Source organism: Scophthalmus maximus, chromosome 17, assembly GCF_022379125.1.
Source record: "Scophthalmus maximus strain ysfricsl-2021 chromosome 17, ASM2237912v1, whole genome shotgun sequence".
Classification (NCBI taxonomy): domain Eukaryota; kingdom Metazoa; phylum Chordata; class Actinopteri; order Pleuronectiformes; family Scophthalmidae; genus Scophthalmus; species Scophthalmus maximus.
In genome coordinates this window covers 850,220-873,998 of record NC_061531.1, presented here as the reverse complement: position 1 = coordinate 873,998, position 23,779 = coordinate 850,220, and the positions used below count along the sequence as shown (strand labels likewise).

Here is a 23,779-nt window from a genome sequence, read left to right as displayed (position 1 = left end):
TTGAAAACTCCAGGGGTTCGTGTTGAAGTATGGACGGGCAAAATCAAAGGCGTTTGGAAATGATGACAAAATCCCCTGCATTCACGTTGTCATTGGTTCTTCTCAGTCACTTACTATACTCACCAGAAAATACAATTGGTAAAGAAGATCCCAACACCTTGAACATTCCTAGAGACAGCATTGGGAGCACATGTTCAAATTTATAGCGCAGCAGAAAATCTGACTGGCCATGGGAGGAAAAAAATCATCAAGAGGCCTAAGCCATCTCATTAGGACCAAACAACTGTGTTACTGCAAAAGACTTCCAGGATGACCTTTCAGTGGAAGCCATAAGAGGATCATTTAACAACCAAGGATTTCATGGCTGGATTCCATGACATACTCCACCACATCCAGAACTTTTATGATCTTTGTATTCTGCATGAAGCAGCAGACTATTCTGCTGTTTTAATTGATTATGCACATGTATTCTATTTTCTAAAATGGAAATGCTTTGTAACATTTCAACTAGAGGGACAACTGAAAGGGCAGAGAAAGACACTCAAGAAACTTTGCTGAGACATAAATAAAACCTAAGGTTTATCATAGTCAATCACATTTGTCAAATTATTCTGCGGGAAAGCAAAAATCTTTTTCACACAGATAATCCTTGAGTGCTGATTTTTGCTCTCCTTTAAATGTACAGTAGCTAGAACTGTTGCTAGAGCAGCATCTACACTAACACCTGTTTAGAAGCCATTGTTGTTAATGGACAGTTGCTTCTCACTATCACATCTAAGAGACATCTGTAGCTGCCAGTAGTTGAGCCCTCAAAGGATGTTTGTGTGGCATAGCCACATCTTTTAATAAGGCAATATGTATTCTCATCTGTAAGAGATCCAGCTGCATAGCAATCTTACCTAAATCTTGACCATTTAAATTGGACCTGATGATGTCAATATTGGAAGGTTAAGGTAAATATATTACAGTATGTAGAGATGCTAATGATCATGAAGAACAAAATTCACTTACCAAAATTCACTACCAACAACAACAAAATTATATAAGAACGCTTGGCTTGAATATTTTACGAGGCATGATATACATTTCACACATTTGTTAGACCTCAAGTATACACACCATGGGTTTGTCCTAGAAACACTGAATGTAAACGACAAAAACTCCACAGGTTTGTGTTAACTACAATTAACACAAAAAGTTGTAATAGATAATAGAATGAAAAAATTGAGTGTGAGTAAAGATTTTTATTAAAAAATATATATTGTTTATACCATTCAAGAATATATATTTTTAAATAATTACTAGCCAATATCTAGAAGCACTCATGAGAAGCCTCATATTAGACCAATGGAACAGCCCCAATGTTAAAATAACCCGCAAACACAAAGCTACCATTAAATACTTGAACATTTATAGTTATAATATGAAACCAATACAAAACATTAAATGATATAAGCACAACATTTTCAATCACATTCCTCTATATTTTGTAGAATAAATCAAAGCATGGTGACTAATAGTTACATAATATTCACATAGCACACAGCCAATATATCATACTGACAAATCATGCTCATATCATATGTTAAGAGCAATCGTGTAAAAATATTGTGTATGACAATGTAGTTTCTCTAGTGTAATATGCTTTTGGTTTGATAGCCTTTAATGAATATTCATACAGACTCATAAAATGTCAGGGAGAGGGACTGAGATTGGTTTCATCTCTGTTTCATTCAGGAGACTTTCTTTATTTGTCTCGGGACCAACAGGGTCACTAACAGGATGCCACAGGACCAATAGACGCTGTTGAGGGCAGACGATTCAACAATTACAGAACAGGATGATCATAAATTAATATCATATATATATTTGACTGATTAAAAATACAAAAGTCAAGCAGATGAAGAATTAGGCAAAATGTATTTGACCTCTTACCTGTCTGAGGGAGCCCTTGGTAAGGCAGATCTTGCCAATAGCCCAGATGGGTATTATAACTATAGTGGAGAGGGCTATGACCCAGCCAAGATAGTAGGCCCAGTCTGGGTAGACATAGTCCTTAGATGTCAGGGGCTCATGGTCCAGAAATGAGCAAATGAAGCAAACCTGAAGGAAAAAACACAGACATAACTTGTATGGACAGGCAAACTGAACTTACACCATGGAATCTCCCAGTCTTATGGCAGTTTATTGTAGTGTTGTCCTTTATATACAATGTTGTGTTGCATATAAAACAAGACATGCTGATTCTGAAATGTTAGCTAATACAGGATTTGGCCTTTGGTATCAAAAATAATAAATTATCCATGCAAACATATTTAGGTGGGACTCTTAAAGCTACAGTGTGTAATGTATAAGAACGTATTAACAGACATTGAATGTATTGTCCATAACTGTTTGTTCATATATGCATAATCATATGCATAAAAGAACCAATGTTTTTTCATAAGCATTGAATGAGTTAATTTTAGTTACATAGGTGGACCTGACTTCTGTGTATGCCGCCATCTTCAATGTGTTTGTGTCAGTTGACAGTGCAGGCTAACAAGTTTGAGAAGCCAGAGTTCGCAAAATGGAGGATCATACTTGTTATTTATTAGAAAAGAAGGTAGGAGAGCATGTATGGAAGCGACTGTCTCACTAGAGTTTGAAATTTAAAAGAGTTAGGGTTAGGGCCAGGGAATTTCTGCTACTGAATTTTTCTGCATTGAAATTATATATGTGAATTTTTTTGCAGCTGAATTCAACACTTCAATTTCAATGATTTTCACTTGTGTTTTTCAATGTAAAAATTAAATGTTAAAAAAAGCAGAGCAAATTAATGACCGCCAACGACAGAAAACAATGCAACAATACGAAGGTGTAGAACCCAAAATCGTAGCGAGTAGTTTGGTATCTTTCTGCTACTCTCGCTGGTCCTGAGAAGGGAAGGGGGGATTGCACTGCTCAGTTGGTTTGCAACATCCCCACCAGATGCCACAAAATATTACACACTGTCACATTAACTTCTCATTGCTACCTAACTTCCATAATCACTGCTGCTCTTCTCTGCTTTGCTTTATACTCCAGCAGCTGTTCACAGTGTGTAACTCACCATGCAAATCAGAGGGGTGAAGTAACGCCAGCACAGTTTGAAAATGACCCAAGGCCTCTGTCCTGTCATTTCTTCAACTGCATCACACATGCGCTCAGCCCCTGAATGATAAATATAGTAAGTGTGGTAGGAGTTCAAAAGGACAGACCATTGTTAGATGGAATGCATCTGATTTTGTATCATCCATTTTATTTTGTCATTCCGGACTTGAGTTCCTGGTCATTACTCACCTATTTCCTTATTTGTTAATTTTCCTGTGCTTCCAGTCTACAAACTTATGATATACTCTATATTATACTGTTTTGTTAATTCCCCAGATTGTCATTGTTGCATCTGTGTACACATGCCTTCATGTTTTTCCTAGTGTAGCCTATGACTATCATTATGTCAGGTGGCTATGGCTTAGGAGATAGTTGTCCACTAACCAGAAGGTCAGTGGTTTGATCCCTGCTTACCCAATCTGTATGCCGTAGTGTCCTTGGGTAAGACACTTCCTGCAGTGTATGAATATACAGTAACAGAAAAAGCGTGGTTAAGCGCAGTATTGTATGAATGGGTCTAAAATTTAAAATCTAAATCTACACCCTGGTCATGTAGGCCTGTGTTCTTTTTATCTGATTCTCAGTTGCTTCCCATGGTCATGAATAAAACTGACCTGGTTCCCATAGAGGCAGAGAACAAAGGTTTCAAATTCAGAGAAAACATGTTCACTGGCCCAAACTAACTTCACATGGTATCAAATGTAGATGTCAGTGGTTAAGTGTTGCTTGTATGTGACATGAAAATGTGCTAAGTAAAGCTGTACTTTCCATTTGTGAGGCCCCAGTCTTAGAATAGACTTGTGTGTTTGGGACTATATAAGGATTTTGCCTTCTTATTTGACCTTTCCTGTGTAAACAATGTGTTTTTCTAACACAACAAGCTGTGACAGCTTTTTTTTTAAAATTTGTGTCATATAAGGAATGCTGATTGGATAGAAACAGTAATCTCTTTTCGCTTCTGCAGACCTTATTGGATACAATTTGTACTATTATTTTATGACAATCAGATGGAAAATACGCTAAGGATTTCTTGGAAGAGCAAGATTCTTGTTTAACACTTTCTTAATCCTCTCTACTTTTTAGCTTGCTGAGAATATTTTCTATGTAATACTGGGTAACTGACTAAAGAAATGTGGCTTTGTCAGATGCTGAGAGTTCTAGAAACCTTTAACACACATTGTTCACACTGATAATGGTAGTTTAACATGTTATTATGTTTGATATACCCAATGATTAAAGAAGACATTCATTTTCTCACCCTGGTGTACTGCTTTAATATGGAAATACTTGAATAAACCTGATTACCATGTTGACAGGCAGGGGTTAGCGTGTTCGTTTGAGCCCTATCGTAGTACTTGTGTGCAGTGGTGTTACACCAAAGCAGTAGGAACAGGACTTGACTGGACCATGGCCTGGGCCCCAATGCAGGACCTACATAGACACTTTGACAGATTTTAATTTCCATCTGAACCAGTAAACATCGTCCAACTGTGTGAATTAATCTGCGAGAATCCGTTAAGTTGGCACTGAATTGATCATATCACCTCAGCCAAACAGTTATTTGGACATTTCTGGGTCATAGCAAATTGAATTAGCAACTCTATAGTCTGACATGGCCACTTACATTGGATTCTGCAAAATTCAGAACTATATATATTTTCAATGATGATGACAATGTTGTGGTCTGCTTTTGAATACTTCCTGATTCCTTGGCTTTCCGTGTGTGTTCTGTTCTGTGACCTGTTCTGTGCTGCTGGCTGGGTATGGCGTCTCGTTCCTTCTCCTCCCGCCAATTCATCTCCACTCCTGTTTCCCTCTCATTAATCAATGTGGTCACCTGACTTTGTACTTAAAGAACAGCTCAAACACCACAACACTGTCGGATTGTGGTCTTAGCTTATAGTACTTTACGCTTAGGCCAAAACTCTGCTTGACCCGTGCTTGTTTTTGAAAGACTTTTTTTGTCTGTCCACTGGCAACAAAACCTACCAGTGCCTAACAACCTACTATATGATTATTAAAATAATGAATGGTTCATAATAGAAATTGTATTTATAAATAAAACATTGTGGAGCCAAAGGTTGTGGTAGGTTGTGGCTACTTGGCCATCGTCAAGGTAAAACACATTATAAATTAACAATTTATAAAAATGAAATAGCCTTACAGCACAATATGATTTGGATAATTTAACCTAATTAATTGCTGTTAACCTGTTGGTTTCTTATTCTCAATACTCACAAGGCATCTTCAAAGTCTAAGAATTGAAGCAAAGTATGAATAGCTTGGATGAATAACATGGCCTTAAGAACAATATCTTATTCCATTGCCACCTTTTTATTGTATACACAGGTGCTAACTCATAGCACCACTACATTGTGTCGTTGTTACGCCATAAGGGAATGAATAGATCAGTGCGCCCTGTAAACTCAGGACTACTTGTGTTTTCCAGAGTGTGTAAGAGTATAATGGGAGGCAGAGCCCTCAGCCACCAGGCTCCTCTCCTCTAGAACCAGGTAGGCAGACAGCCTCTCTACATTTTAAGTTAAAATTAAAATCGTCCTTTTATAAAGCTTATAAGGCTGCTCACGTGTTTACTGATCCATCTCTTAAATTTGCTGCTATATGCCTAGAGTGCCGGGGGAACTCCCATCATGCACTGAGTATCTCTCTCTCTATCTCTTTCTGCCCCCATGTATTTACATTACATGCCACTTACTCTGTATGTCTCTCTCTCTCAGCTAGTTCAGGTATCTCTGACTCCAGAGCTGTAGTATCCAAATCCGACACTACTATTATTAATATTATGTTGTTGATGTTATTAATAACATAATATCATCTTTCAGGGCAAATGTTCCGCCCACAACTGAGTCCGGTTCTGCTAGAAATGTCTTCCTTTTTTTTTCACCACAGTCACCAAGTGCTAGCTCAGTGTGGGAACTGTTGGGTTTCTCTGTAATATTGCAGTCTTGAGTTGACCTTACTATCTAAATTGTCTTGATATAATGTTTGATGTGATTTGGTGCTATACAAGTAAGATTCAATTGAATTGAATTGAATAGTCATAACTTCAAATCAGATCATAATAAATTACAATATCTCTAATAAATTACTATTTTAATGAAGAGCTTATGAAAACTTAAATGGGGCATATTATTCAAGGACTAGACCTTACTGTGAAATATGGGGAAAATGAGAGAATGATCTTTCAATTTCTATCAACACACTCTTGCGAACAATTATCACTCCCTGTCCATGCCCTAATTGATTCTGAAACAGTTAACAGTTTTTCTATCTCTCCAATCTGACATAGCTTTGGAATAGCAAAGCTCTTACCACTTATGTCCTGGATGGAAGCAAGTTAGCCAATGCCACATTTCACACAGTCCCTACGACCTTAATGCTTTTGAGTAACCATCACAAGACTTTTCAAATCAAAGTAATCTCTGCTTGAATCTGGGTTAAAGCAGGTTTTGTCAATCCTCTTGCTGAACAGTCAGCATTATATCCTTCAGAGGGCACCCTTGTTTTTCTATTCTTCCGAGTACCATGATTTGGAGAGATTTTCAGTGAAGACCATTAGATCCACCCATTTAAACTGTTATTGATGTATTCTTGGTTTTCGTAGCATCCTCAACCAAATGAATATAGACCAGTGCAGGCAATGGTTTCTTGAATTAGGTTAGATGGTGTATGAATACAGGAAATGTGTAAATGTATCAGGACCCCCAGACTGTATCTTTCTGTAAGCTTCTGCCCCCATTTTAAATGACTGATACCACTCACCAAAGGCCCATCCAACAGCCACACACTGGACCAGAGATACAAATAATATTGATGCTCCGTTAGCACCATAGTGATCAACCAGCTGGAACAGATAGACTCCTCCCTGGACAAAAGGAATAGAGAAAAACATATATAGTATTACTTGAAATACTCCACTTTGTTTGGCTAAGGTTGCACCACTTTACTGTACCTGAGTGGTGAGAGGGATCTGTATGATGAAGCAGACAGAGCAGAAGAGGAGGAGGAAGATTTCTCTATACCAGGGTCTGCGCATTATTCCTGGAAACATGTCAATCACCGATGATGTTATAGTTTCCAAACCTGCAAACTGATATATGAAAACAGACAGAAAGGAGAATAACTTATGGCATCTGGTAAAGCTCAGTGGGTTACACTGCTGTACAGAAGGTGCTTACTGCTGATGTTTCAAGAATTGATGATTGTAAGTCACTTTGGACAAAAGCTTCACCAAGATTCATGTAATGTTACATCAACTTCAATTATTAAATCCAAAATACAACATGTCCGGTCTTCATTATTACTTTATATGTAGCTTTTTTTAATTAAACCTGATGATATGCTTGGCTCACACATAACAACATTCTAAAATTAGAGTGAAGAAACATAAAGCCGTACATCATTAGAAGAGGTGTTGCAACCGACACAACCAGTAGGTCTTTCTTGAGGTGAAAATGTGGCCAAATGTTGGTACCCATCCACTTAGAAAATATCTTATTTTCTGAAAAAAATTTAAACTCATAGCCAAATAATTGGCATATATATATATATATATTTCATAGCATGGTTAACAAAATAATCAAATCCATTCAAGTGAGATGTCATCTTACCAATGTGTCCAGCCCCAACATAATGAGCATGATGAAGAAGCAGGCAGCCCACAACTGAGGCAGGGGCATCATGGCTATAGCCTGAGGAAATGCTATAAACGCCAGCCCAGGTCCTGGGATGAAAAATTTGATATTTGAATAGTCAGACTCTCCACTTGCCTTGTATAAGATATTTGTCCTTTGGCAGTAAAAGGGCAAAGGTCCTAAACATGGAGGTAGGTAAATTCAGGTTTGACAGAGACAGTAGCTTTGAACATTAAATCACACCTGATTCAACAACCATGTCGATGGGAATTCCCTGGGACTGGGCCATGAAGCCCAGAGCTGAGAAAACTGCAAACCCGGCAAGGAAGCTGGTGATGCTGTTGAGCACACACAACCATAGACAATCCCTGCAAACACACACACACACATTTATCTTTTGAGCCTCTTGTACCTTTATTTAATAGCAACAGTGAAACATAGTTGTATAAATATTATACATTTTAACAGTAGCATTATGCAGTGTATTTGAACTATACAAGAACACATTGATAGAGGTGTTGCCAGAATTTAATTACAATGCTATTTCCATTTTAGCTATATAATCAAAACAATGATAGAAATGTTCAGTCAATGCTGCTTTTCTTGAACAGAAACAATGAAGAATCAATGAAAATAGATAGTATAGTTAACTTTGTCTAATGACGTATCAAATTCCATGTCAATGAAAACACAAAGTCACCAAAGCGTCCCGTTTGATTTATTATAAGGCAAAAGGTACATTGCGAAAAAAGTCAAATGTACTTTTTTCTTGTGAAGTTTATTTGTTAGACACTGTTTGAGATTCTGTTGATGAGCTTTATAACACTGACAATGGCTGTCCGATCTTCATTAAATACTTAAGAGTTCGTATATTTATAATGCATTTCTGCAGCAGTAAAAATTTGTTACAGAAGTCACATTTTTCGTCGCACGCTCTCCCCGTGGCAAAAAACTGTTAGAATTTATAAAAAAGCCTCTGGGTAACATTACATCTGCCCAATAGGAAGTCGGCCATTTTGGATTTACCAAGCAAATTTGGTCTTGCATGATAATATTCCCACCCTCAACAACACATATATATTGAGCCATAGTCATAGCGTCAACTACTGTCAACAGGTAGTCAGACCTATGTGACAAACATCATTGGATTTACATGAAATTTACTCTGCGCATGATGTACGTGAACACAGGAAGTTATATCTGCGACGCATATTTGCGATGACCAGATTATCGCTGCTTGCAACTTTAATTATGATTATTCTTTTCCGCATGGACCACCATAAAATTATTTTTGAACTGTGTTGAAAACCCAAATAACACAACTTCATTAATGTATCAGTGAAACTACTGATAAAAAAATGCTTACTTGTAACAGTTGTTCTTGACTTTGTTGTAGCTGCCCAAAGTGATTAAGGTCCCTGATGCTAAACCATACGAGAAGAGGACCTGAGCGCAGGCTTCCATCCACACCTTATTATCAAAGGTGAAAGAAGGTCATCACGGTCATAGCAGTTAGTCACATGAGCTGCTGTTTAATCTACATTCTTCCTCTGCAACAACGAGTGGTTCAAGTAAGGCTTGACTGTCCAACATTAAAAATGAAACCATTAAAACACATTATTTAGTCCCATAGCATCATGCCGTGGTTCAAATCAAAACCAACCATCCAACCAAATCCAACCTCTCCGACAAAACATTGAAAAGCTTCATGATTTATCTAAGGTGTCTCACCTGAATGTCTGCCAGATGAGAAGGTTCTGGATACAGGTAGTAGACCACACCCTGCCAGGCTCCTGGCAAAGTTAACCCCCTCACCAGCAGGATGGCCAGCATAACATAGGGGAACACCGCCGTGACATACACCACCTGGAATTTCATTGGTTATATAACATATTGCTCTTTCATGTAACAGAGGTACTGCCCCTACACTCCTGTTAGTGTAGGTTACTCCTTTGAGTAGACCGGTGTTTTTGAAGAACTTGTGAAGTCCACTGTCAGTAACAGATACAAAATCAAATGCTGCTTTCGTGCCATGTCAGCACCATGAGAAGAGTGAGAAAAATATTCCATTGTTAGGACTTGTTAAAAGTGTTAAAGAAATTTTCCAACATTTTTCCAATGTGAGCGCTGCAATGAGAACAGATAGAAATAAAACCCTCTATTTCTGCCATGTTACTTGTTTATAGCAGCAATTATGAACAAAACGTCTCGTCCATGCAGCTCATTTTTATTAGTTGAAACAGTTGTACCAATGTAACAGATGTACAGTTATGAATGTTCCTTAAACGCAAATGTTGTAAATGTTAGGCACTGAGGATAGTAGGTGACATAAGCAGCTGTAATAGAGCTTCAGAAGTGTCAACAAATGGGAAGCAATGACTACTACAGTTGCTTCTGTCAACTCTTATCCTCAGTTCCTAACATTTTATCATCTGATATGGCTTCTGTACACAGACCTTTCCTGTGGAGCGGACACCTTTCCAGATGCAGAAGTAGCAGGCCACCCAACAGGCCAGGAGACACAGCACCAGCTCCCAATTTACTGTGCCAAGCTCGTCTATTCCCCCAGACATGGACAACACTCCTCTCCTGTATGGGCACAGACAGTCAGTAGTTGTTACACGTATGGTGTAACTAATGATGAGCTTGGTGTGACAACACTGACTCACTCCCAGAACTCAGAGACTGAAGACTTGGTAAGAATTCCAGATGTCCAGTTTACTGTCAGGCTGCCGCGGTGTATTGCAGTCCAGTTTGCAGAGGTGAGATCAACACATCTGTCTGTTGATTGGAAAATAATAAAACTCATGAAGTGTTTACTCTTTATCCATTTTGTAGATGAAACATTCCTGAATAGATTCTGTATTTTTCTGATCATTTAACAGATTATAAGCAAAACCATTGAAATACACAAAACTGCCGGACTTACAAGGTCCAACGCTGACCTCTATTGGCCATGTACATAACGACCGCTAGAGGTCTGCTGTCTTTAAAACAACCACAAAATCTAAATCTAAATATGCTGCGTCAAAAACGACTTTTATCATAATATTTTGTTTGGGGACAGACTCACTATATCACATTAATAGGTCTGAAGACCAAACTAACTAATTTCATAATCTCATGATTATTTTCTCATTTAATGTATGCTGAATAAAATATCAGAAAATGGTGTGTACAGATTTCTTTTTTTGGTCACAGTGTAAAACACAAACTTATTTTGTTTGATATGGAATAAAAGAGAACAATTTATTTACTCTTAATTGACAAATACATTTTTCTGTTCAGAACCTGACAGGTTTTTTTGATTGCTTATACACTATTCCTAGACCCAGTAACTAATCATCCCAAACCATTACGCCATCTACCAAATGACAAACACATTTCCCAAAACTCTAACCACAAATCTCTTAATTTATCAGTGGTTACACCATGTGCTCAATCAGAAAGCACTGCATTCAATATCATTAACTCAAGTCATCACAACTTCAACACAATTAGCACACAATTTCTCAGGTGGAGTCAACATTTTTCACACACCAATCAGAACCTCGTGATAGATAGATAAAAGGGCCATGAGGCAGCTGGTTTTGGAACAATTGATCCACAAGAGGAGGAGGAGGAAAACGAGGAAGGAGACAAATTGTTTCAGATGAAATTCATGCAACTCTTGTTGACCATGTCCTTGTCCAGGGGTGTGGATGAGGGAGGCTGGGCAAAGAGTGCAGCCAAATCTTAGCACCTTTACTATCATACAAACCTTAAGTGAGAATAAGACCTAATTGACATACTGCTCTCTACTGTAACTTTGGATTCCTGTACTCTGCGCTGTTACAGCACATACATGTACTTTAGCTGTTGTGCTGTATGCTGTCAGAAATACATTGAATTAGTGTACCATATCACATACAGGTACAGTCATTTGTAGTTACTGTATGCTCCTAGTTTGTATATTGCATGGTTTCCCCATCAGTACTTCTATTTTTGCAGAACTGAGAGACGAGCACCTGAAGGAGGCAGAAGACGTTTATTTTCAGAAGAGTAAGAGAGGAAAATTGTAATTTATGGTCATAGCAACAACATCATTTGCTTACAGAGGAGACGGACTAAATAGTCCATTGTATGGACAAACTGTTTTTTTTCTAATCAAAAGTTATTATTCATTTCAGTATTAGGTTATTTTTGTTGTCAGCCAGGAAATGATTATACTGTATTATACAGTAAATTACTGTAAGGAATAAAAAAGTTCAAAATGCATACATTGCTTGTGTCTTCATATTGTGTTCATCATCTAGACTAAAGAGTTGTTGTTCAGGGGTCAAAGCATAGGCGTCATTCATTACAGTATCAGGTTTTTATGGAAGTGTTTTGAATTGATCTCACCAGTGTTTAATGGCAGTTTGTAGTGTGTGTGAATTTGATGCTTTAGTTTGAGAAATGCAAATCGCAAAAGGCTGTGATTTACAATACCTTATATACCTTATATAATGCAGCGCATCTGACCAGGGTGACAGTCATGCCCACCAATCAGAAATGCCATGCTGAGCACGTACTAGTCATTCTGACCAATCAGAAGTTGCCTAGGGCAGCAGCGTATACGCCCACCAACAACACACGAGTGAAACCAAAGAATAACATTGCGGCGCCAAAAGCAACATTTGACAATTTAGTCCCCCACAATTTAAGCTGCAATTCGGTGATACGGGAGTGTTTCGGTTTTATGTCACCGAGCCGGAGACTACATAAAAGTTTCTCCGCATTTCACTGTTATTCAGATGTGTAATTCAAGTAATATTGATGTACATAGTTTTGAAAGTAGATTTTGGTTTTCGTGTAAGAGTACATGGTTTTGAGAGTAGAGCTTAGTTTTGATGTAAGAGTACATGATTTTGAGAGTAGAGTCTGGTTTTGACATGGAAGTTTGTGAAAATGAGTGTGCAGTTATGCGATTGTGTTTAGAGTTTTGGGAAATGGGATATTATTTCAAAAAATGTGTCTTAGCAATCTAGAAAAACTGTAATCTAAATTGCTGGTCTACATTCTGGAAATTTGAAATATTAACACATTGATAAACATTTTAAAATGCCATTTCTTAGCAATTCAACCTATTTTCAAGACTCATTGTATTGATTTCATCACTTACTATTTGAAAGCAAACAATGCTGCCTTTTTGACTGAGAGTGGTAAATATAGGGACACTTGGTCAAGATTCTTCTTATACTCTGGTTCATAAAGGTATCCTCTTAGGTCCACAGTGAATGGCATGTCTTCATTGCTTTTATAATCACTCATTTTTGTGTCTCTTGAATAAGCCGTGGTAGCTCTGAGTGTAACAGCTGATTTTGTGAAATAATACGCTGATTCTCTGAACCAGCGAGAGTTGGTGTATTAATACTGGGCCCGAAGTACACTTGAAAAAAAGTGCAAAAATAAACCTCCATCTGGCGGTAAACTTAAGCAGTGAAAAAAAAATCATTATCTAGCGTACAATTGAACGGATTATTTTTATTAGGTAACCATTTAAAAATGTCGCGAAAAGTACTTCATACAACCCCACTTCAAAATCACAGAACTATCCCTTTAAAGGAAAAACCCATGCTGACCTGTGTTCCAGGGATTGTTGCAGGTGGCCCAGGGCAGAATACCTCTGAAACAGTAGATGAAGTAAAGTAGGGCCCAGGCCAGGACAATGCTGTAGAGTCTGGAATACAGCTGGATCATTATGATAGAATAGCCAGTTCCTGGAGGAAGAAAACATCCTAAATATAGTATTTCAGTTCATGCACCATTGATTAGATTAGGTTAGATTTGTGATAGAAGTACTAAATGAAGAGGGAGTAAAGAAGAGGACTAGAGAAAGAGGCTGATCAATTATTTCTTTTGGTTGATCAGAAGAAGATTAATTTGAAACTATTTTGATAACTTTCAGGTAAACATGTAAAAATATTTACTGTTTACAGCTTCTCAAATAGGACCATTTGATGCCTTCCTTTGCTGGACAGAATAGTAAATAGTATATTTTTGGCTGTTAGATAAATCCTGTCAAATATCACATGCAAAAAATGACAATTAACTGATGCTACTAAAAACAGCACAGGTTCAGTCGCGTCATAGTATTAAAATAAAGTCGAGGTGTGTGTGTGTTTTCTTCCCTGTGTCTGTTTGTGTGTGTGTGTGTGTGTGTGTGTGTACCGACATATGACAGCATGAAAATTGCTATTGTTAAATACAATTCCTCCATAATCGATGTTCTTTTTTTTATTGACACCTGTGCTTTATTTTATTACTATGACGTGACAAGACCTGTGCTGTGAAAAAGACCTAAACAAGTTTGAGAAGATTTTTGCTTTGTATCTCACAGCCAAAATATTCTATATACTATTTTGTCCAGCAAAGGAAGGCATCAAATCATATTTGAGATGTTGTACTGACCAAAAACAAATCTTACCCATGTAACATTTTTCAAAACATGATCCCCAAGATGTTTGAGATGATATTATGTGGACTGATGAGTCAAAAGTAAGTAAACTTTTGGCCAAACATCATTAAAATCCTGAAGGAAATTGTCCGCCCATCAGTTTGTGACCTCAAACTCAAGAGCAGTCTGGTTATGCGGAAGGACACAAGTAAATCCACCTCTGAATCACTCAAAAGAAATTAAATAAAGCTTTTGTGTGACCTGGTCAAAATTCTGACATATCTCCAATTGAGATGCTGTGACAAGACCAGAAATGGCAGTTAATGCTCGAAGACCCTCCTATCTGGCTGAATTATAACAATTCTGAAAAGAGGAGTGGGCCACAATTCCTCTACAGTGATGTAAAATACTCATCACAAGTCTACTCAAATCTTTACTTGTTGTTGCCGCCAAGAGTGGCACAATCAGTGATTAGGTTTTGGGTGGCTGTATAATGTTCACAGAGTTTGGAATTTCACACTGGTGATATAATCAGAAATTATGATGTTTACCCTTTGATAGTGGACAGAGCTTGGTCCAGCAGGTGATGGCGCCTTCTTGTGTGTACTGACCAATCACAGTCTCCAGCAGGAACAGTGGTACACCACACAGCAAAGCAAAGAAGAGGTAAGGCAACAGGAAGACACCTGCACACACAGAAATACGCAACATCAGCTGACTGGATAAAGTCAGCAATAGCAAAGACTTGCTATCAATTAATCAATCAATCTGTGGATCTCTATACGCCTGAAATAAACTTTTACAGATAAAAGGTAAAACAAATCCAACCACACAGTGGGACAGAGGCATAAAAGCGAACATAAATGAACTGATTCTGCTCTGGGTTTCCCCGAAATGTCTTGCAGTAGCTTTTTAGATTTTCCAAAGCTATCAATTCCCAATTAGCATTAGAGGTCCCATATTTTTCCACCTTTCTGGTGTTTTATTTGAAGTTTTGATATCCTTAAGAAGATATATTTGTGGTTTTAATTACCAAAAACACAACCAACCACCTCCTCAAACACGTGTTGCATGAGTTGCGTAACTCCTGTCGTGAATGGGGCAGTGCGTGGAGTATGTGCGAAGTAGTGTGTTCCTGCATAGTACGAGCAAGAAAGAGAGAAGAGCTGAGTGCAGCAGTAAAGCTTTTCAAAAAGGTATGTAAACTAACTCAACCCTGCAACTGGATGCTGGACAAAGCTTCCCAGCAGCAGCTCCTGCCCTGCTGGACATTTTCTTGTTTTTGAGATCTTTACTTAAGTTGTGCAGTGACCAAAAATGACTACCTTCATAACCTGTTAACCATATTCATCAAATTTACCTTTAAAGTAGCTAATTTAGTGGCTAATATGCCCTTAACTTACCCACAAGTACCATGAGATTTTTAACTATAATTTTCATCCCAATTTTCTAATTTTTCTTTTGTCTAATACAGTGAACTTATATAGAGTGAGTTGCGCTCCAGTAAACTTCTGTAAATACAATTTCAATGCTGACTTTTTTACCTTCCATTTTATGTTATCACAAGCAACTATCATGTGTGTTGTACATATCTTTAACCATATTTGTCCTGCAATGACGGAACTGCTCTTTAGTAATGGTGCAATAGTCTGAAGAATTACAGTGAACTGTCTATGTGTCCTTCATCTTACCTCCTCCATTCTTAAAGCACAGGTAGGGGAATCGCCACACATTGCCCAGGCCCACCACATTGCCTGCTACTGCCAGAATATATTCCCTTTTCTTCCTCCAGTGTTCCCTCTTTTCCACTTTGGTGTCCATGTCTGTGTTCCCTCCTCTGTCCCCCGATCAGCACTATCACTGCACACTCCAGTCAGCCAGATGTAGCCCTCATCTGTAGACAGCAACTGACTGTAGAGGGAGGAGCCACGGTTGCTTACAGGCTTCAATGTCATGATAATCTTGTATTTAAGTTATTTGCTATTGTAAATTAGTTGTAATGTCTCCAGGGTACAGGCCTGTCTCATCTAGATAAACAATATATTTACTAAATACTTGGAGTAGATGTTGTGTTGATTTAGCAATAAGCTTTTACCAATTTAAATGTTAAATACCATGGTCACATTAACAGTAAAAAAATAAGTATTAGCACTAAATTCCACAAGGGGAATGTTACCACGCCAGCTTGTGTGGGACCCATGAATGACTAGAAAACCAAGTTTCCATTTTCGACATCACCAGACAAACCAACAGAACTTGTTTTTTACAAGCGCACACACACATTCACACACACACACACACACACACACAAACACACACACACCTTCTGTCCAGCTCATCATATCAGTAAATATATCTCTAGCGAATTTCAAAGAAGATACATGTTTAGATGATGACAGAGTATTCTTATAACTATTCTCAGCTGTTACTTACACTTCAGTTCTTCTTTAAAAAAACCCGGATGTCTTCATTTGCTTTGGGAGCCATTTTCATCACAAATTAGAGAACATTCAACCACTGACACTTGAATATGATACCAACTGAGTGGGAGGGGTCATTTCATACTCAACTCTAAATAGACTCCTTACCATTTCAGCTTTACTACCGCTCATCAACAAATGCACGACTGCTTCTGCTGTGGGGGGTTTCTGTGTCATTGACCACTGTATTATATTTAACTGTACAGTATATGCAAATCTAATCAATGTAGATGAACGTGTGATGGATAAAGATATTTGTCATTTTTTTACACTATCATAGACACTGTGATGTCCAAGGCAAATTTTAAGAGATATACAGTCTGTCTTATCCAAACCTACATTTTGCAGAAAACACTCATAGTTGCTATGTTGATTTTAAAGATAGATCACAATCAGGCTTGTACTACCATGACAAAGTGGGAGACGCACCAGTTTAAAGGGTCAAAAAGCAGTGTTTATTTAAGAATAGATACTGCAGCATAAATATAATATAGCTGGTGGTATCAGTAGTTTAAGTTGTGCATGAGGGATAAGAGTATATTTTGATGTTGTAGAGTGCACAAGGCAAACTGAGGAGAACCAAGGGAAACTAGACCGGCACTGATGACCACCCTGTTAACCAGAATCATCAGCAATATTTAGCAGCGAGCAGCAGGGGTTGCCACAGGTAACCATCAGGTTAAAATAAAAAGGTAAATATATTGTAAATATCTTCTATACACAAATCTACAGTATGCCCATGGCATAAGTTCTCACAAATGTGTTGCACTTATACTGTAGTTTACTTTGCTTCACCTTGTATCCAGTTCATCCAAAACCAGCTACATGAGGTTTAGGTCTGGATACAGTACTGCGCTTCATGGTCACTACCTGGTTCTGTTCTTCTCGTGTTTTGGGTCATTATTGATCTGTAGGCTGAACCCCTGACCATCCAGTCTGTGCAGGCATCCACTAATGCATCAGAGGGTGTAGTAACCCAATTTGTACCAACGCTGCCTTTTTACAGACAGGGTTTTTTAGTCGTCAACAAAAGTTAGAACACCTGTATCAAGGCTTAATATACTTCCATACTGCGGTTTGAATTTTTTCTTGACCTAAACTGTTGAGATTTATCTAAAATAAAACAGGCTTGACTCGATTTGCAGAGCACTACTCACAGGTACACAGTGCTTTAAAAGATGTATTGTTGATATATGCAAAGTGATAAACAGTGGTTTTGCAAAACATGATCTATCTGGAGCTGTGGCTTGAGCTAGAGGGTAAACAGGGCTACGACAGACAATTCATAGGAACGTGGGTCAGGCACATGGCTGCAGAAACTGAGAGAAGTGAAAAGTTAGGTGAGCAATCATAGAACTGGGTATCTTAAATTAATTGGGGTTAATGATATTTTTAACAGTGAAAAACCCATAGTAATAAACTCAGTCTTTTAATAAATATTCTTAAAAGACTGCCAAACACGGCTGCACGGTGGTGTAGTGGTTAGCGCTGTCGCCTCACAGCAAGATGGTTCTCGAATCCCGGTTCAAACCAACCAGGGCGTTTCTGTGTGGACAGATTTCACAATAGTGTATACATAATATTTAAGTTAAAGTGCCAAGTACACAAAGATTTAAAACACTAGAAAATACTAAAAACAAAGACAAGTTTCCAAAGATGCTTTAAAATCCCCAAACTTGAAAGCTTTTGATGCTTCTGCAGGGTATTCCAGGTTGGGGGGGAGTTCACTCATTGATAATCGGGGCCATTTAAGCAGAGTACAGAGTGCAATGATGAGTGAGGGGTTAACAACCAGTAATATATCTTAGTGCTCCGTGATAGACAGCGTCCAACATCCGCATAGAGCTGGCAGAGGCATTCATATAAACAAGGTCTCCATAGTCCAGGAGAGGTAAGAATGTGTCAGCAACAAGCCGTTTCCAGGCATTAATTGAAAAACATGTTTTGTTACAAAGGAAAACCCTAATTTCAACTTCAATTTCTTCAAAAGGTGTTCCGTATGTGACTTAAAAGAAAGATTTTTCGATTAAAATGCCTAGGTATTTATAAAAAGCCACAAACTGAATAGGGGTGCCTTGCGTGGATGTAATAGAAGGGAGAACTGGTGGCAACTTCTTTTTGTTTGAAAATAGCATACCCTTGGTTTTGTCAGCATTTAACACCAGTTTGAGTGGAAATAAATGCGACTGAATAGCGTTGAATGCGTCCTGCAAATGTTCGAAGGCCAAGGCAACAGTGTTTAATAAACAATTGTGTCACTGGCGTACATTTGTAAAGATAAATCAGCAGCATTCTGACACACATTGTTAACATAAATTGTGAAGAGAGTGGGTCCTAAAACTGACCATTTAGCTGCACACACTGCTGACGACCTAAAAGGTAGTCTGAGAAGCCTATATCTACACAATATCATCAAAACTGTATTGCTGTACATATATTTCACATCACTGTACAATAAAAAAAAAGTTCACTGATGAACATAGACCTAATACTGTATGGTAGCACTCATGGACTGTATATAAAATGGACGTAGTCACCAGGTCCGTAAAATGAAGCCAATGCGAAAGTGCCTGCAGCCCGTATTCTCTGGAATTACCAGCAGAGGTTAACTCCACTGGTTGCAAAAAAAAGAAGTCGGTTTCCAAAAAAGACATCGAAGAAAAAATGACTAATTATCACTTGATTTATAACATCAGTAAACCGTTTATGGTCTCAATCTCTAGTTCCACGTCTTCTTCAATACAGCATGATGTTCATTTTGTACATTATGGTCCATTCAGAGTGAAATATACGATAAAGAATGGTACGCATTGGGGCATGGATATAGTGTGATTGACAGCTAACTGCTGTCCAATTGGTGCATGGTTGCAGGTGTAGGTGGGCACAAAGTGGACAAACTCTGTCAGACCCAGACTATGATCCTCCAAATATGGCTAAAATATCAAACTTAAGGCTTCAAAACGTCAGTTTACAAATCAGTGGGTGATGTCATGGTTGCCTCTTGGTTGAAACGTTTTTAGAAGCAGGACCAAAAGGCAGAGTGAAAAGGAGAACTGTTAGGACTTAGGAAAAGCTGACAGCGCTGCTCAGAGAATCCGACTCGACTTTCACTATACTACGTCATCATGTGCAGGGCAATGTTATTGACGTGCGTATGGTGAAACCACAAATTTCCAAGGATGAACAACAAAAAATGTAGCGGGTCTATCAGCATTTTTCAGTGTTTTACCACCATTCGACATCAGATGTTATGATTCATAAGTAACAGTAACTTATGTGATGACGTGCATCTCTTCTGGGTCATATTCATACTCTTGTACTTTTTCTACTTCTATTTTGGATTGAATCGTTTACGTTTGTGCATGGCACGTCACGTGAATATCGCTGCTGCCATGGCATGTGGGGCATATATATCTCCTTTACTTTCGCATAGAAGCTCCTTTCCTATGCATTTAGAGAATCTGAACTGCTCTTATCATGGCTGCTGATGAAATACTTCTGTTGACCATTCGAGATTTGGGAAACTTCCTAAGCCAATTTGACCGTACCCAGACTAAATACATCAAGATTGAACACAGGTGAGACACATTAAGAACAGGTGTGGTCAATCACAGGGCGGCAGACAAGAAAAGTAAAGACACCAGAAATAAGACAGGAAAAGGAAGAGAAGCAACACAAGGAAAGGGACTTGAGAATAAAACAGGAAACTCAAGAACAAACAGGATAACAAATGAAACTTAACTAAGGCAAAGACACACTAGGAACTTAGGGATGCACAAGGAATGGAAAATAACTAAGTTATTTTGACCTTCAGGGCCACCATCGGACAAGGCAAACATTTTTCAGTGCGAATTTTGACAAAAACACACTGGTTGGAGAAGTGATTCAGAAAGTTGCAGAGAAAAAATAGAACTGTAAAAATATGCTTTACATGCTTTTTGAGAAGAAGTTGCACGTCACTTGGACTTAAGATTCTGGTTTCGAAGGACACAAGAAGGCCCGCAGTGTTTCCTCTATGTTTATTTTGTTCAAAATTATTGCCGCCGCTGCGAGGCCTTTATTTTGACATGACAAGACACAATGATAGATGATGTAGGCAACACGCCCCCGAGGAGAGGGAGGGAGCGAGACCAGTAAGGACAGAGGTTTACCGGGTAGAAAAAATTAAATTTAGCTTCTGCATATCGGTTCCTAGAAAGATAAAGATAGCTATATATATATATATATATATATATATATATATGTTTTAATAAATGTCACGCATCAACGTAACCTGTGTTTTGATAGGAGATAGTGCTTAGCATTCATGCTGAAGTCTGAGCCACAGAGTGAAACATGGATGGAGTTAAACAGTCAAAAGTCTTCCTGTAAACGGAAAAGCTGCAAAAGAATCTCCATGAATATTTTTGGACCCAGTTATCTCAAATAACTCTTTTAAATAGGGCCATGGGTGGCAAATGTCTGGCTCAGCCTCAGTCTCGGTTAGGGGTTAGGGTTAGGGTAAGGCTGACTTTAGGGTGACTGTAATGTGTAACGCAACCCAATGTAGAAATCTAGTGGAGTAGAAAGTATAGATATTTGCTCTAAGATGTAGTGAAGTAAAAGTCAAAAGTACACACAACTAAATCTACTTAAGTAAAGTATAGATACATGATAAATGTACTTAAGTACAGTAACAAACTACTTCATTACTATCCAACACTGTTCAGGGCTGGGCGCTACCCACCACCACATTGCAATTGCAATGTTTTCTGGGAATTGCTAAGGTTTACAGGATATTCACAACCCTCCAGTCTAACCTTAAGTAAAGTACTTAAGCAAAGACAGATGTACTATTCATTGAGATGTTTTGCATACTGTTTTTTTTTTTTTTTTACCATTTAGCCATTTTTCCACCATTAGACAAAATAGCCATTTCAGACATGATAATTCACCCCTCTTAAACTGTCTGCCAAGCTTCATGAGATTCTAAGCATCTATGTCCCTCAAACACACATTTGTATTTGATGGCGAACTATAGGTCGCCATGGCAACACCATTTAAAACATGGTCAAACGTTTCATAATATGACATCATCAGTGTCTCACAACTTCACTGACCAAATTTGAGGTGGATCTTGTAAACCTACAAGTCAGAGGACATAGAAGTCCAAAACTTTTAACTTCCTGTTGCCAGTAGGTGGTGCTATATTGAGTCTGAACCCCTGGCTCTTAAATGCATGCCATGTCCATTTAGTTAATTTTATTGACATTTCAACTTTTTCTGGGACTGAAGACATCTTTTTGAAAGCAGATAAACTTCGCCTATACAGGCTGGGAGGAAAACTATTCCTCTCCAATGTATTTTATCTCCTGCGTCCTCCATCTGTTTCCCCTGCCAAGGACACGAGACAAGAGGAATCACAAAAAAGAAGGCGCCATTACAAAACATGGCAAAAACCCTGAAAGAGAGTCTCTGCTATTTTCCAAATCCAGGCCTCCCTTCTGTTGCTGGTTGAGATGGTGAAATAGCTTTTCCTTCAATTTGCACCATCTCAGACATTGTAGGAGGATTAAGAAGGAGACCTTGGCAGCTCTCCAGCGAAAATACTCCTTTAAAAACATTCAGATCTGTTTTCCCTAGAAGAAGAAAGATAAGCTAATGCAGCAGTGCCAAAAATTGCAAGATTTTTTAAGGTTTCCCAGGCCAGATGGGACATATAGTCTACCGTGGGAGGTCAGCTGTGGCTCAGGAAGTAACCAGAAGGTCAATGGTCCAATCCCTGGCTCCTCCAGTCCACGTGCCAATTTGTCCTTGCGCAAGACAATTAAAGCTGAGCTGCCCCTGATGGCTTTGCCAGCAGTGTATTTGTGATGTGTGTGGGTGAATGGGAGAATGTGACTACGTTAAAGCACTTTGTGTGGCCGAAATGGCTAGAAAAGTGTTATATAAAAACAGAACCTCAACTGGGTCTTTTCAAAGCAAAGGGACAGCAGCTCTACTCCATGCTACCTCTGAAATCCTCCTAACCCTATTTTCAAAGCTAAGCCCAACCAACATACAATGAGAAATAATTTCAGCTGCTTGTATTTATGATCTCGTTCTATTGGTCACTACCTAAAGCCCACTTTAAGTAAGGGTTGTAATGTATTAAGGTTGTAACATTTCTTTATTCCTGAGATTAACTACATGATAATTTCAGCCCCTTTTATTTTTTCACTTTGTTGTTCATGTTAAATAAGTCAATAATAGTGTGCTAGCTGGGTCAATGATGCTGAATGATGTAGCACACATACAAATTTGGATTATCTGCCTTGCATTGGCAGTAGAATTAGTTGGTCATTGGCAGAGCAACATGCCAATGACAAGAAAAGATGAAGAGGGCTTCTATTTTAAACTGCTAAATGCAAACAATAATGGTTACAATCAATAGATATACAAATAATAAATTGCTCTAAAAATCTGGGGAACACTTAATCATCACAGCATAACACCTTAGATTTAAAAAATCTAAGGGCACAGACTTTGCTATGGTCGGAGCATGTCCGCGATATTATAATGCTGGAAATAAGGCCGGAGAATATTGTATATATATGTAGTATATTGTGAGAGAAATGGTAAAGTTAAATAAGGAGTTGTCAGGGAATGAAAGTATCTATGTTAGGTCTGAACATCCTCTCTGACGTGCGGCTATCGAATTAATTCTGCTTCCATATCGATTGGGTTGACGAAGAAAGGACCCATAATTTTTTGACAGCTAGTTCAGGTTTAGGAATAGGGAGGAGTTAAAGAGAAACTCAGCTTTTTTTTTTCAAGAAGACCTGCCAGCGAGCAAGTTAGGTTCACAGCGTCAGTTACCATGGTAACTGACCTACAGTTTAAGTTCACTCGCTTTCTGGATCTATAAACCAACAATTTCCCTCTTTTCAGGCTTAAAATACTCAGAGTTTTAGCAAAACCTGCTTTCTGGTATAGGCCCCCAAGTCAGTTAAACTTCAGCGATATCTGTCCATGTAGGAAGCACAAGTGATTGTGAATCAATTTCACCTGCTTTGGTGCAAATGAAAGTGACAACAGGTGCAATGGAGAGGCAAAAGCAAGACACTTCCCAAAAG

At 38.4% G+C, this 23,779-nt stretch overlaps 1 protein-coding gene across 2 annotated transcripts; it reads right to left on the bottom strand.

Moving 5' to 3' along the window:
• Positions 1–1,229: 1,229 nt before the first annotated feature.
• Positions 1,230–16,746, bottom strand: LOC118289369 (sodium- and chloride-dependent GABA transporter 3-like). 2 transcript variants are annotated; one of them, XM_035616328.1, is made up of 15 exons: positions 16,639–16,746; positions 15,897–16,116; positions 14,757–14,891; positions 13,391–13,528; positions 10,457–10,568; positions 10,244–10,376; positions 9,519–9,653; positions 9,154–9,257; positions 8,031–8,155; positions 7,764–7,876; positions 7,106–7,243; positions 6,916–7,018; positions 3,092–3,192; positions 1,936–2,103; positions 1,230–1,803 (listed from the first exon to the last, which is right to left on the bottom strand). In XM_035616328.1, the coding sequence occupies exons 2-15, from the start codon at positions 16,024–16,026 to the stop codon at positions 1,684–1,686; spliced, it is 1,755 nt and encodes a 584-aa protein (XP_035472221.1). In that variant the 5' UTR covers positions 16,027–16,116; positions 16,639–16,746; the 3' UTR covers positions 1,230–1,683. The 2 variants fall into 2 exon arrangements, with proteins under 2 accessions (XP_035472221.1, XP_035472223.1); XM_035616330.1 differs by lacking the exons at positions 1,230–1,803; positions 3,092–3,192 and having other exon boundaries at positions 1,942–2,103.
• Positions 16,747–23,779: the final 7,033 nt, after the last annotated feature.

Coding starts and splice junctions, on each gene's coding strand:
- LOC118289369 (XM_035616328.1), bottom strand. CDS start 16,026: ATGGACACCAAAGTGGAAAAGAGGGAACACTGGAGGAAGAAAAGGGAA. Junction 9,258..9,518: donor CTCATCTGGCAGACATTCAG/GTGAGACACCTT, acceptor TTTGATAATAAG/GTGTGGATGGAAGCCTGCGC. Junction 3,193..6,915: donor GGCTGTTGGATGGGCCTTTG/GTGAGTGGTATC, acceptor TTTATCATTCAG/GGGCTGAGCGCATGTGTGAT.